The 13,994-nt window shown below is 56.0% G+C and overlaps 1 protein-coding gene and 1 long non-coding RNA gene across 3 annotated transcripts; one reads left to right on the top strand and one right to left on the bottom strand.

The window, feature by feature from the left end:
• The first annotated feature begins 191 nt into the window (after positions 1-191).
• On the top strand, positions 192-1,228 carry LOC135282271 (uncharacterized). The gene is made up of 2 exons (XR_010348542.1): positions 192-260; positions 1,099-1,228. It is a non-coding gene; the product is annotated as an uncharacterized LOC135282271 (long non-coding RNA).
• Positions 1,229-5,752: 4,524 nt separating this feature from the next.
• On the bottom strand, positions 5,753-11,507 carry COMMD7 (COMM domain containing 7). 2 transcript variants are annotated; one of them, XM_064391892.1, is made up of 9 exons: positions 11,243-11,495; positions 9,915-9,968; positions 9,727-9,829; positions 8,174-8,230; positions 8,055-8,092; positions 7,404-7,494; positions 7,231-7,280; positions 6,701-6,749; positions 5,753-6,163 (listed from the first exon to the last, which is right to left on the bottom strand). In XM_064391892.1, the coding sequence occupies exons 1-9, from the start codon at positions 11,324-11,326 to the stop codon at positions 6,087-6,089; spliced, it is 603 nt and encodes a 200-aa protein (XP_064247962.1). In that variant the 5' UTR covers positions 11,327-11,495; the 3' UTR covers positions 5,753-6,086. The 2 variants fall into 2 exon arrangements, with proteins under 2 accessions (XP_064247962.1, XP_064247963.1); XM_064391893.1 differs by lacking the exon at positions 6,701-6,749 and having other exon boundaries at positions 11,243-11,507.
• Positions 11,508-13,994: the final 2,487 nt, after the last annotated feature.

The raw sequence follows: 13,994 nt of genomic DNA, 5'->3' as shown, positions 1-13,994 counted from the left end.
GCCTGCCGGGTGCGGGGAGGGAGGGTCCGTGGGGCCAGGAGGAGGAGTGGGGCTGAGGAAGGGATGAGGGAGAGGAATGCGTCGAGGAAAGGGGACGGGGGAGGGAGGGATGCTCGGGGATTGAGGATGCAGGGAGATATCCTGGAGGAGGGCGGGCAGGACGCCCCGGGGAGAGAGGGCGGGGGACGGGAGCGCTGGATGCAGGAGCGGAGCCCGGAGAATGGAGGGCGCGGGGCGGGGTGTCCGGAGGGTGGGACTGGGTGGGTGCGGGGAGAGATGGGGGTGTCCGGAGGGTAGGACTGGGTGGGTGCGGGGAGGGATGGGGTGTCCGGAGGGTGGGACTGGTTGGGTGCGGGGAGAGATGAAGGTGGGACGGGGTGGGTGCGGGGAACGCTGGGGGTGTCCGGAGGGTGGGACTGGGTGGGTGCGGGGAGCACTGGGGGTGTCCGGAGGGTGGGACTGGGTGGGTGCGGGGAGGGATGGGGTGTCCGGAGGGTGGGACTGGCTGGGTGCGGGGAGGGATGGGGGTGTCCGGAGGGTGGGACTGGGTGGGTGCGGGGAGCACTGGGGGTGTCCGGAGGGTGGGACTGGGTGGGTGCGGGGAGCACTGGGGGTGTCCGGAGGGTGGGACTGGCTGGGTGCGGGGAGGGATGGGGGTGTCCGGAGGGTGGGACTGGCTGGGTGCGGGGGGCGCGGGCCCTGCGCGGTGCTCGGGCGCCCTCTGCTGCCCCGCACCGCGCAGCGCAGCGGGGGCGGGCCGGGGGGCCCCGCCCGGCGGTGCCGCGAGTTCGTCGGGTCTCAGCAGCGGGGGTGGAAACGGGGGCGCCCTGCCTGGGGATCCCACCTATCCCACTCCAATCCTCACCCCGCGGGGAGCCGGACGAACCGGGCTGTCCGTGTTGGTGGTCCCTGGGGAGCGTTGCCAGCACCCACCCGTGCCCCAGCCAGCCCTGCAGATGAAGGGCGGTGGGGTGATGGTGCAGGGACAGTCCCCAGCCCCGCCGGGGACTGTCGGGCCACCCGGGTGCTGGCGTGACGCCGAGTTCCAGCAAGGGAAGGGCCCTTGACCTTGCTTGCAGCCTTCACATTTCCCCACAGGAATGTGAGCGCTGCCGTGTCCCTGTGGGCAGCAGTGGCCTCGGCCACCCAACTGCACCCTGGCCGCGTCCTGCTCCTTATCCACACCCCAGCTGTCGGTGTGAAACAAAGCTGAGAGATGGGGACATGATGGGGGTCATGCACCGTCCTTTCTACGCTGCTGCCATGGACACCGGCTGCAAGGTGTAGCCTCAGGGCTTGGTGCTGCTGTCGTGGATATGGGCTGCTCCGAGAGGAGGGATGCTGCCTGCGGTGCTGGGGCTGGCATGGGAATGGCATGGGAATCCTCCCCCGGTGTTTCACAGCTCCCCATCCCCACTGGGGCTTGTTAAAATCTCGTTTCCAAGCAAAGCTGTTCCCCAGTGCTGTGGGATGTGTCAGTGGCACAAGGGTTAACCCTGCTTTCCCTTTCCGTCGGTGCCTGGTCTGGGATAACCTCGTTAGTGGTGGCAGTAATGCCCCTGGGACAGAGCAGCCCTATAAACTGGAGCTGAGTGCTGGGAAATGGGCTGAGCTGCCTCCGCGGGGGGCTGGTGGGTGCTCCCCCCGCCAAGCACCAGCCCGTGGCTGCTCAGGGTGTCATGGACAGGAGAAGCTGTATCAGGCTCTCGGGGACAGGATGGATTTGTGAAGCTGGCATCCTTTGTGAAGCTGTGCCTGCAAGGGAATAAATGCCATCAGCTCTGGATAGGACACCCCAAAGGCATTGGGTGCTGAGAGGGGCTGGCCAAGACCTGATCCCACAGCTTGGGGGCTCCTCTCTGCCCCCAGGACTCTTCTCAGCCACTCGCAGTGCAGGATCATGCAGGGACCTTGTCACCATGGCTGTGCCAACCGTGCCCACGTGGGGCCTGGGGATGCCCAGCCACTCCCTCCCTCTGGGTTGTTCCCTGGATGGGCTGGGGAGCACCCACCCCCTTCCCGAGGCTGGCACTGCCGTGGGTGCCCGGGCATTGTTTCTGCCTGTGCTGTTGTGCCACAGGCTGGTTTCTGGTGGCCACCTCCCCTTGCTGTGGGAGAAGATGGGTTCCGTATGCTGCAGCATTCATTCCCTCTGCTGATCGACAGCCTGCGGTCTGGCTGAGCAACCCCAATTGTTCCCAGCGTGCTTGGACAAAGAACTGCCTAGAGAGATGGCAAGGCTTAGGAGCAGACGACATGCTAGGAATATTTCCACTGCCTTGGACACCAGCAGTCTCTTCCCCCACCTCCTGCAAGAACGGGAGGCAGCAGCTCTGTTCCACAGGCAGGGTGGGACGCCTTCCCCCTGCCCCGAGCAGAGTGGGTGCAGAATCCTGTCCCAAGGCAGGCTGAGGACTCGTCCCTCGAGTGTGTCCTGAGCTGCATGGTGCTGTGCCAAGTGCCACCCTCGCCTGTCTGCTCCTGTGAGGAGACAGCAAGCGCCATGGTTACCCCAGGGTGCTCCACACAGCCCCTGAGGGTCCCTGTCCCCAAGGATCCGTGTTGCACAGCAGGGTGGTGGTGCTGCCCCGGGGCTCTCCAGTGTGCTCAGGGCTGCTGTTCCCAGGCAGACAGAGCAATCTGGGGAGCTGCAGTTCACAGCTGGTGTTTCTGCTGGGTGCTGCATCACCCCAAAACCTGGAGGAATTGGGGAGGAGGATGGCATAGAGTGAGGAAGGGCAGGATTGCCTTCAGCACTGGGCTGAGCTCCAGCTGCCTTGGGGCCCTCACCTGCCATTTCTGCTCCCTGCCTTGTCTCACCTGCTATGGCTCCCTCCCAGCTCTTGGTCTGCCCTGAGATTTGTCACTCTGTTTTGCAAATGGGAAGGCTGGGACAGGGATACCCACCAAGCTAAAAGTCCTCAGCATGGAGCAGCTCCTGGTGAGGTCTGTGGAAACCAGGATGTCTCAGGGGAGCTCTGTCAGTTCCCACATGATCTGCTCAAGGTCAGGCAGAGCCAGCAGTAAGGAGCCCCAATTTCTTCCTTCCTTCCTTCCCTGCCTGCCCGTGGGCTCACAGGCATGTGTGGAGCCCACATCTGCTCTGCTCCCTCAGAGCAGAGGCTTTTGTTCTCAGGGTTTGGAGGATTCCTTCACACAGGAAAGGAGCTGCAGCACTGGCATTTCCAGTAGGGAGAAGATGCTTCATTTGAAAACATCCCAGTTCCCTTGGTCATTAGCATCTGACATGGCTGAGAATCACAACAGCATTGAATCCACGCTGGGAACTGACAGAGCCCAGAGTGCAGCCCCCGGTGGGAACTGACAGAGCCCAGAGTGCAGCCCCTGTTCTGTGCTGCGCTGCCGGCGCTGCCGGGGGTGAGCGGGAGGATGCCTGGGAGCACAGGATCCCCCTGGCTGCCAGGGCCACGCTGCCATCTCCCCTGTGCCCAGAGACACTGCCTGGCAGCCCGGGGCGTGCTCAGGAGGCCCGAGGCAGCAGAGAGTCCCCTGTGCTGCAAGAGGGGGGCCGCACACGCAGGGAGGTGACCGCGTGTGGCTTCGGCATGGCCGCACACGCAGGGAGGTGACCGCGTGTGGCTTCGGCATGGCCGCGCTGCCCCTGCCCCGCTGCAGGCCCACGTGTCCCCCGCAGCAGGGACAGCGATGGGGGGCTGTGGCACGGCCGCCCCGGAGGAAACGGGCCGGCAAAGGCCTCCGGGAGGCAAACGGCCGCGGGAGTATGGTTAGCTGCACCCCGGGCTGGTGAGAGGCCCCTGTTTCCCCCGCGCCCGCTGTCCCGCCGAGATTAGCTCTCGGCTGGCTGCGCTTGACGGGCAGGCGGAAGGGGCCGCGCACACGAGCGCGGCGGGGCCGCCCGGAAACACGGGCGAAACGGGCACCGGGCCGCTCCTTCCCTCCCGGCTCAGCCCTGCCCGTGGCTGTGCCAGCTGTGCCCGCCGCCTGCCAGCTCCCGGCAGGGCCCTGGACACCGGCCATCACCCCCGTGCTGGCGGCGAGGCCCAGGCCGTGCTGTGAGGAGGGCCATGGCCGCCATGGCTCTCCCAGAGCCGTCCTCGCTGCCGGCCGGCCCCATCGGGAGGGTGACCCGATTCCCTCACGGTTGGCGTCACCCCGTGCCGCTGCTGCCGGAGCCGGTTCCCCTCCAGCCCTTCCCCACGGGGCTGCCAGCTCGGCTCTCGCACAGCCAAGCGCGTGGGATGAAAAGGCGCTGGCGGGAGCGCCGGCGGCAGCAGCAAGGTCACGCCACGGCGCAAATGCCGCCCATCAGAGCTGCCCGTGGGGACCACAGAGCAGCATGGAGGTGACCCCTGCACTCGGGGTCAGCGGGCTCGGCGTGCGTCAGCCCCGAGCAGCTTAATCCCAACCGGGCAGGGGGAGGAGCGCGGGGGGATGGCGGATTCCTGACCCACAGCCGAGCCTGGCATCTTCTCTGCAGCGCCATGGCCACTTCCCAACATAACTGGATAGGGCTGAGTGGTGCCGCCCTGGCACTGGGAGGGTGAGGAGAAATAATGGGAACAGGCAGCAGAAAATGCAAAGCAAAAAAAATTGCTTTTGTCTTCAGAAAGCAGCAGCCATTTGGACTGCTTCTTCCTCCCCGAAATAGCTTTTCCTGCCACCCAAAAGGAGAGAGAATATTCTGTAGAACATTATTTCAGAGGTTTTTGGTTTTGTTATTTCATTTTTACAGTAAGCATGTGACAAGGCTTGAAATGCTTGTGACTGATCTGATATGTGGGAAAATAAATAAATCCGTTCCTGGGTTTGCCAGCAGGATTCCCAGTTCCCAAATATATGGCTCAGCCTGTGCCCGCTGTCACTCCTGCAGCACCGCAGGAAATGCAGTGCAGGGACACTCAGTGCTGGGTTTGCTGCAGCTGGAAACCCACGAGTAAAGCTGTGAGTTGCAGGGAGCTTTGTGATGCTTTTCTCACAGAAATGATCTGTTTGGGATGGGTTTAACTGGAAGCAGCTGCTGCTGCAGGGAGCCCCACAGCAGACTGGCAGGATACCACGGGACAGTGAATCCCTTCAGGTGGAGGCTGGGAACAGAGATTCTTACTGGGATATTCCCTGGTAATGTCCTTTATTCCCTTCACTGGAACTGCTGAGTGTGCCAGGGACACAGAGAAGCTTTGGGAAGTGCCCTGTAAGAGGAGCTTCCTTCATCCCTGTGCTGTGGGAGAGGCTTCAGCCAGCCCAGGCTGCTGGACTACTCCACAGTCTGAGAGGAACCTCAGTGACTGTAACACTAACCCAGGTGGGTTGGAGCATCCTTCTGCTTCCTGATGAAGAGCTCATCCCTGCCCTCAGACAACTGAAGAGTCGAGCTAATGGCACTTCATGGGGCTTGGACATATGTCCAAACGGGCTGGGTCTGACTGTGCCACGTCACACAGGCTGCAGATTAAAGAGCAGCACATACAAATGAGATTTATCACCCTCCGAGATGTCCCCCCCAGTGCAAAAAGGCAGCTGTTTGGTCATTTAGGATTTAAAATCACCTACCACTGAGATACTTTTCCATAAAGAGGCACAATTGGGAAGAAGACAATCAACATGTTTCTTAATACAAGAGAAGGGAGAGGCTTGAAGGGGGCACTAAGTGATTCCCCACATTAGATGCTCTCCTTGCTTTCGTCATCCTCTCTGCTTAATCCTTCCAAGTTTCAAAATTATTCCTTGCTCCTGTTTCTCTTTTTCTCACAAAATCAGATTCTGATACAAATGGAGCAGGATGGGAATGGGTTTATTTCTTTGCTATTTTAGTAAAGGTATCCACATTACTTCTGACCACAGTTTCTCATAATAGTGTAGTAAAAAAAAAAAAAAAAAAAAAAAAGATGAGTGGACTTGTAGGTGCTTTGAAAAGGCTGAAACTTAGCCCAAGTTTCAGGTTCTAAAGGATTGATGGGTCCTGCTGGGCCATGACACCACTGCTCATTGCACAGCTTGTCTTCTCTTATCAGGGTGTGAAGAGTCAGCTGGGAAAGAGCAGATCTGCAGGCCCAGGAGGAGGAATTAAACATCCCGGACAGATGTCGGCTCAGGTCTGTGCAGTTTCAGCTGAAGCTTTCCAGGCTGGTTTTGACCCGTTCCATTTCATGCAGAAAACTGTAGAACTGGGGCAAAGTTAACTCTGCAGGGAAAAGAAAAAAAAAAAAAAGAAAAAAAAAAAAAAGATGAAATCTTAGATTTCAGGTTACATTTCCAATATTGGCAAAGCTGCTCTGGTGCTACCACAGAGCAACTCATGTTCACCTAAGCTGGGCAGGATTAGCCACTGTGATTCCCAGCAGCTGGTTCCTTATGCTAGCCAGGCTGCCAGGGGGGCCAGGCAGGGATCTCCCCCTGGGATGGGATTTCCCAACAGCACTCCATGCTTGGGAACCATTTCTTTTCCTCCTCTGCCCTGCTGCTCTGACTGCCCTGCACTGCTCTGTGGCAGATCTGTGTTTACTGAGGCACAGATGTGAAGATGCCAAAAGTCAGTGTTCCTGAACAGTTCTGGAGTGCCTGTGGGGCAGGAACAGCCAGTGATGGAGAGGCAGGAGCAACCACAGTGATGCTCTTGCAGTTATCCCACCCTGGTTCTGCCCCCAGACTCCCCCAGCAACACCCCAAGCCCCAAACTGCAGCTTTGCCACCCTTCCCTCTGTCAGAACTGTTTACTCACCAACATACACGTTTTCCAATTGACTGCCTTTTTTAACCACCAGCTTCAGCTTGGGGAAAGGAAAAGCAGAAGTATTTTAGTTCAGAGACCTGTTCAGAGCACCAGGAGAGGACAGCAGAGCAGGATTCTGCTGTGAGTTTGCTGCACAGCACACACATCTTTGACAGGCTTGCCAAGAGTGTCACTGTAGGAACAGATACCCTGGGCATTGGGAAGATCTCTGGAAGTCCTTGATCCCACTTTCCTCCCACCCAAAGATGGTTGACCTTTGCTAAACTGAGCTTTTTGAACAGTTTTTCAGAACGGGCCATGTTCCTGTGATACCTCATGTCTCCAGAGAAAAAAAAAGCAGCGTGCCTGCTCTCTGCTGGCAGCAGCACTTGGAGACTGAAGATGCAGTCAGAGCCCGTTCCTGTGAGACCCACAGAGCTTCCCTCTCCTTCCCTCACAGCCAGTGCTCCTCACATGCCTGGCTGGAGCTTGTTCCTCAACTGCCCTACAAGCTGAACTCTGTGATGTGGGAGATTTACCTGTAAGAAGATACTTCCCACTTTTTCCAGCTCACTGCTCCCAGCAGTCACTGTGAGTCAGAAAGAAGAGAAGGCAGATAATCTGTTAGTTAAGTGGTGAAATAAAACATTATTTAGCCAAGAGCTGCTGCTGGGCTTCCTAACCCCTCCAGTTTATGCTGTAGCTCTATTACCTCCAAACTTCCACTCCATGTCTATCAGCTGGTTAATCATCAGTGTCTGACCCACAGCCAGGCGTGTTAGGGTGGGGGAATTCACCTTCCACTACAAGAGCAAAAGACACACCAGCAATTAATTCAGAGAGGCCTCTGTTTGTACCTGAAACTTCAACAAGAGTCAGAAGGAAGGCAGAGGGTGGCAGAAGCCCAGAGTAAAGACAGAACTAATGTGGTCAGGAGGGCTTGCAGAGGTGTTTGAGTCCTGCTAGGATTTCCATCTGCCATGTCACTTCTGTAAATGAAACTCACCGGTTTTGTTTTAGCACTGGTTCAGTGTAACAATATCTGTGCAAAAAGCCATGTGTTCATGTAACTGCATGACCCCAGGGCTCAAAGCATGGGAAGCACAAAAACATCACATGAAAGCCACACAGCAGTGAAGGAACTGTGACACTGATGGGGGCGAGGCCCTGGCAAACCAGAGGTATCATCAGACAAAGTGCTCCTTATTAGTTCTCTGAGGATCTTCAGTTCAAAATCCCAAGCTGGTTTTGAAGAAAATACCCAACGTGCTGACGTGTCTCAGGAGCACAGCGGGGTTTATGAGTTCCCACTCACAGAACTGACATTTTGTTAGCTTAGAAACAAGCAAAAATATATGAATACCTGTTCTGCAAAATAACTGGCCTTCTCTTCACTGAGGCCTGTAGGGGGAAACCATATGAGATTACTATATGTGATAAATATTAATTATCTTTTTATTTAGTGGAAATCATGTGACCTACCTAGAGCAATAAAATCTGCTCTGACTTGCTCAGAAGACAAATTCCTCTTCAGGGCACCTGAACAAACACCACAAAGAAGAAAAGAAATCACTTTTTAAAGAGTCAAACCAATTTTTACTGAGTCAGAGGCAGGGACGGGACGGACGCTGGAAAGCCTCTGTTTCTGAGCTGTGTTTTGAAGCAAACCACGGCTCCTCGGAGATTGGAAACCCAGTCGTGCCTGCCAGTATCTCTGCAGATGCCCGGTGCTTTAAAAGTCCGGGCTCTGGGAGTGCCGGGGAGAGGGCGAGATCCCATTGCAGGTATCCATGGGAACAGCGGCCTCGGTTATGTTTTGAAGCTGCTGCTTTCTCTCCTGTAGCCGCTTTGCTTGTTAAAGGAGGACTGTTAAGGCTGGCGGGCTGCTAATTTGCCCTACCTGCTGTGTTTGGGATGATGGGTGTGAACGTGTGCATATAACACTTTCCCCCGCTGCGCCTTCCCCCTTTGTTCTGGGGCCCAGGCAGCGCAGGGACCTTTACAAGGATTCTGCTCTCTGAAGCCAAGAGCAGGAATCTCATAAATTCAAGGAGACTGCCAGCCCCACGTGGCTTTCCGGCTGTGTAGCACAGAGGCAAAGTTATCTGCTGTGATCTGTTCTGATCCCTGATATCGTGGCATCCCAGAGCTGAGGAAAAGTTACAACGGGATTGAAGCCAGTGCACACACACAGAGGAACGACAAGATGGGGGCACCAAGGCCTGAATCAGGATGGGAAAAATGCAAATTCTGCATTAAATCCTCACAAGACAGTTGCAGGAAAGGAAATTATCGCTACTCCTGGATAGGACAAGTTGCTTGAAGCAGTAGAAAAAGTTTAAAACAAATTCTAAAAACAGTTGTGCTCAGCATCAGGGCTGTGAAGGAAGCTACAGGGAACCAGGGTAATAGCAAGGGACTATTAATAACAGGAAGGATCAATGGGATGAACGTGCCGTGGAGTGTTTGATGCATTATCGTGTCAAACAGCAGCCACAACATCACGGTAATCCTATAAAGTGGTGGAGTCTGGGGTATTCCAGTGGAATCCCCCCAAACCTCTGTGTCACTGTTTATGGACACGGGAAGTGTTTCTCTAGAGCTGCAAGGTCAGCTGTCTCCTTCACACGGCCTAGAACTGCTCCAAACGCCTGTGCACTCTCTGATTTGTCTCCAGCAGCGCTTGGCCTTGGAGGAATTACAGCCCTGGGTCACTTGGGTGAAGTTCCTGCAGACACTCGGTGCCAACACCACGCTGCCCTGATCTGGCAAAAGGGATTTACAGGTGCTGCTTAAACCACGATGTTGTGCTGCATTTAATGCACAGATATTTAAGGAAGTTTACTTAAGCCCGTGAAATGTGCATGCAGGCAGGGTATAAATAATACAAAGAGTCACCAAACAGGGGAACTTTTGATTCTTAAGTGCTAAGCACTGTATTAGCTACCTTTTAAAACTTATTGTGCAAACCAAGCCCTGCGGGAATGGCTGGGACAGACTGGCCTCAGGGCAGGATATGCAAATACATCACTTACCGTTGGGTACCAGAAGAATACTTTTGACAATGTTTTTCAGGGGGCCCAAGCTGATTTTATTCATGGTGGCAAAGTCTGAGAGCTGCATCAGAAATCTTTCTACCTGCTCAAGAGAAAGAGCAGTGACAAAATCTTTTCGCTGTTTCTGACCAGAGCTGCACTCACACATCTCTCCAGTTCTGCCTTACCTCCTTGGGCTCTGTCAGAAAGCGGAAAAGAACTTCAGTCAGCGCTGAGAATTGCTGTGAAGAAACAGGAGGGTGTTAGACTCGGACCTCAGCACCACAATGAGGTGGTGATGTACCCCCTGACCCATCCCCACCTGCCTCTAGCACATTGATCCCAGAGCTGGACCTGTGCTGGTGTCCTGTCCCTGGCATTATGTGATGCCTGTGGATGGGATTTGCCCAGGATGCTTTTCAGAGCCTCCCAAGGGGTCTGTGCAGCTGGTAGCTGGCACTGCACAGGGCTTTTGTGACTTGTGGCTAATGGGAAGCTGCTGTTCTATCTTGTGCAGCCCAAAAACTGCGAGCGGGAAAAGTTGTGAACATCCAGTCTCACGTTTCACAAACCCCATAGGGTAACCAGACTAACTTGGGAAAGGAACAGAACTGGTTAAGGGTCCAGCTGCTGCTTTCAGTGCTCTGGGTGTACAGCTGGCAGGCAGGGATGGAGAGACTGCTGGCACCAGCACTAGCGCTGGGTGACCTTCTGGTATGGCCAAAAGTGGTATTGGCTGCTTTGTGGCTGCAGATCCTGCCCTGTCCTCGGCTTGGCCATGTAACAGAGATGGCACTGGGCTGTCATCAGGCTGATATCCTCAGTTCTGGCAAGCTGGGCTGGAAAAGCCTCAGCGTTTCCACTGACTTCAGTCCAAGCTGCACACCCGGTGTCGGTGCCTGGAGGCAGATGGTACCAATGACCAGGCCCGTTCAGCCTGGGGCAGGAAGCGCAGGGTGGGAATCTGGGGTGGCAATCACAACCCAAACACTGTGACTCCACCACAAACCCCAGTGCTTGGCAGGACCCCAGTGCCCACCAGGCACCATCTCAGCCCTCCACCAGCGTCCCTGCCCACGGCAGGCGGGGGGAGCTAGATGGTGTTTAAGGTCCCTTCCAGGCGAAACCATTCCGGGATTCCATGGCTCTATAAACATCCTTCAAACAGCTCCGGTGTGCTCGGGGCTGGCCTGGCTGGATCGGGGCTGCACCGGTGTGCTCGGGGCTGGATCGGGGCGGTACCACCGGGCACCGGGCCCCCTGCCCGCCCTGCCTGGGGCACCGGGCCCAGCAGGGCCCTGTTGAGGCGGTGGGACCGGCACAGCCGGGTCCGCGCTCCCGGTGCGAGCCCGCCCCGCCCGCCGCCGCCGCCCGGCCGGTTCCGTGTCCGGGGCTGCCCCCGCCGGTCCCGTGTCCGGGGCTGCCCCCGCCGGTTCCGTGTCCGGGGCTGCCCCCGCCGGTCCCGTGCCCGGCGCTGCCCCCGCCGCCCTCCGCGCCCGTCCCCGTCGCGGCGCACCTGGGCGCTGAGCTGGTTCAGGTTGTGCATGTCGCCGCTCACGGCCTCCGGCACCGGCTCGCGGGTGAAGTTGAGCAGCCCCATGGCGGCGGCGGCTCCGCCCGCCCGGCCCCGGCTCCAGCCCCGGCCCCGCCGCCTCAGCTGAGCATTGGCGGCCGCACTTTCCGCACCGCCGCCCTCCCGGCCGCGCTCCGGGCACCCCGGGCCCGTCCGGCCCTGGCGGAGCCCGGGCTGGCCCCTTGGCCCCCGCAGCGGGACCGGCGGTCGGTGGAGCCGGGGGCTGGAGAGCTGGCTGGCAGCTGAGTGCTGTAGGATTTTTTATTGTACAAAAACCTTAAAAAAAAAAAAAGAAGAAAAACGAGTTTAAACCCATGGTTTATAAGATTAATAATTTTTTTGTTTTGTTTTGGGGGTTTTTTGTGGTTTTTTTTTTCTTTTTTTTGGTTGGTTGGGTTTTTTGGTTTTTTCCTCCAAAAATTCCACGTGGGAACTGAAACTTCGGTGTGCTTTTCCCTCTCTGACTGCTGTCCCCAGCGCTGCTCTCTGCCTAGCTCGGGGTGATGGGTGCCCCAGGGATGAGCAGCCCACGTCCCAGGACTGGGCTCTGTGGAATGAGCAGATGTTGGGCAAGGAAGCAGCAGCCCTGGGATGAGCCAGCTCTTGGGCAGAAAGTGCCCAGATGCCCATGGGTCAGGGTTCCACAGGGAGATTTCAGCTCGATTCTGGACATAATCCGTATGCAGGAGGTCTCCTTGACTCGAAGATGTGTTGTAGGAAGGCAGAGGAATTGCCTTCTCACGCCGTTACACAGTCTTGTTTCTGTTCCGTCTTGGGAGGAAGGCCTTGGTCCAAGAATATTGAAACTTGATTTATTCCTGCAGAGGACAATGGAAGGACTCTCTTGCCTTAAATTGCTATTTCACAGCTTCCCTTGAGCAGGAGCAGGAGCTCTCCGGGATTCCACTATCAGTGTGATCCATTTTATCAGGGAAGGTGTTCTCTGTCTGTCGGGCCAGAGGACAGTGTGTAAAAACCTCTACGGAAGGTAAAACCCGGACAGCCCACAGGTGTTCTGGTTTATTTCTGACACTTGCAATTGCAAATGACAATATAGGAAATTTTGTAGCGCTTTCTTTGTGAAAGTATCTATCCCAGCAGTGGTTTATAAACAAGGAGATAAGCAGCTAAGTACCACTAATGATGGGGAGTTAAGAGATATTTCCTGGTTGTCTGGCTGGAAATAGCTTCCAACTTCCTTTTCTTCCCCCTCTACCTCCCAGACAAGCTGGGGAAGTTTTTGTTTCATGGATCCAAGGTGAGACTGTGCACCTCCTCGATTTTTGGGGTGAAAAAATTTGATCGTAAATATTTAAGACATCTTTAAACAAGGTAGATTTTTTCATATTGGAACAATGTATTCTGTATTCGTTTCTGTGGTGAACCCTCCAAGTCAGCGTGTTTAAACCATGGGAATTCCTTGTGTCTAAAAATGAGTTAATCTGAACTAAAACTCCTCCAGGGAATGGGATGCAGGGAGTAGCACTGGATACCAGTATGTGTGAACACAGAATTCCTCTCTGGCTTTAAAATGCTGCATACAGCCCTATGCAATTTCCCCCCAAGTGTAAATTAGTAGTCGCAGTTAATTATCGCACATTTTCACAGCTACCACGTTTCCCCCCCGTACTCTGTGTCCGAAAAGTTGAAACCAGGCGAGAGTCAGCCTTCTGCCTGGCTGGCAGCCGAGGTCAGCCGTGCAGGGGCTCTGTGGCAGACCTTTCCTTCCCGTGTCGTCCCGGGGAGATGCTTGGGGAGCCGATTAAGGGCGATCTGGGTGCGCGTGTGAGCTCGCCGCAGGTACGGCAGCACGGTGACACCAGCGCTGATAAACAATTTCTCGGCAAAGAACCAAATTCTTGAGGAAAGCTGAGTGACGGGATGCAAGAAGAAGAGTCTCGGCTGACGTACGCGGTCACAACATCCTGTTCAAACAATCACCAGGAAACTCGGTGGTCCTTCCTCCTGGGCTGGGAGCTGAGGGCAGTGCGACATGCGGGTGCCATGAGATTTATTCGAATAAAAGAGCAGGTTGAAGGGTGATGACCGTAGTTATGGGGGTGTCCAGCGGGGATGGTGCTCGGCATCCCGGGCAGAGCCCCAGGGCTGCCGTAGGGGTGCAGGCAGCCATCAGCCCATGGGTGCTCCTGCCATTCTCATGCAGAGCGCGTTGCTGATGGACTCATCAGAGCTGGGGACAGGCCAAGGGCAGCAGTTTGGAGTTGCAGGTATGTGCCCTTGTTCACCATGAATACCAAAGCAAAAACAACAGCCAAAAAGCAGTGGGGACACAAACATGCAGAGCAGAAGTCTGGTGCTCTCCAAATGGAGCAGAGGATCCATGCGCCCTACTTGAGATGCATTTTTCAGCTTCATTTCACTCGGAGAGTGTTACCTCAGGAAGGGTCCTTGTTATGTGTTCGCCAGAGATCACATCCTGGGGTGTCCCCATCCTGTTCTCTGATGCCATTATCTATGCTAAGCTCTCCCAGCCCTTTACAGCTGCTCCCAGGTCAGCCTTGCAGCTGAAGTGGGGAATGTTGCCTGCATTTGTCAGCCTGAGAAAGGCCTGGAAAAGGCAAGAGTGTGTGCAGAAGCCTGGGGGGCTTTCACCCACCTGCTCTCTGGGTGTTCTGCCCACCTGCAGTGTCTGCCTTGGGCTGGAAGCACTAAGAGAACATCTCTAGACACAGTC

This window comes from Passer domesticus, chromosome 16, assembly GCF_036417665.1.
Source record: "Passer domesticus isolate bPasDom1 chromosome 16, bPasDom1.hap1, whole genome shotgun sequence".
Lineage (NCBI taxonomy): Eukaryota > Metazoa > Chordata > Aves > Passeriformes > Passeridae > Passer > Passer domesticus.
The sequence above is the reverse complement of the archived record's forward strand: the minus strand, read 5'-3'. Positions and strand labels throughout refer to the sequence as shown.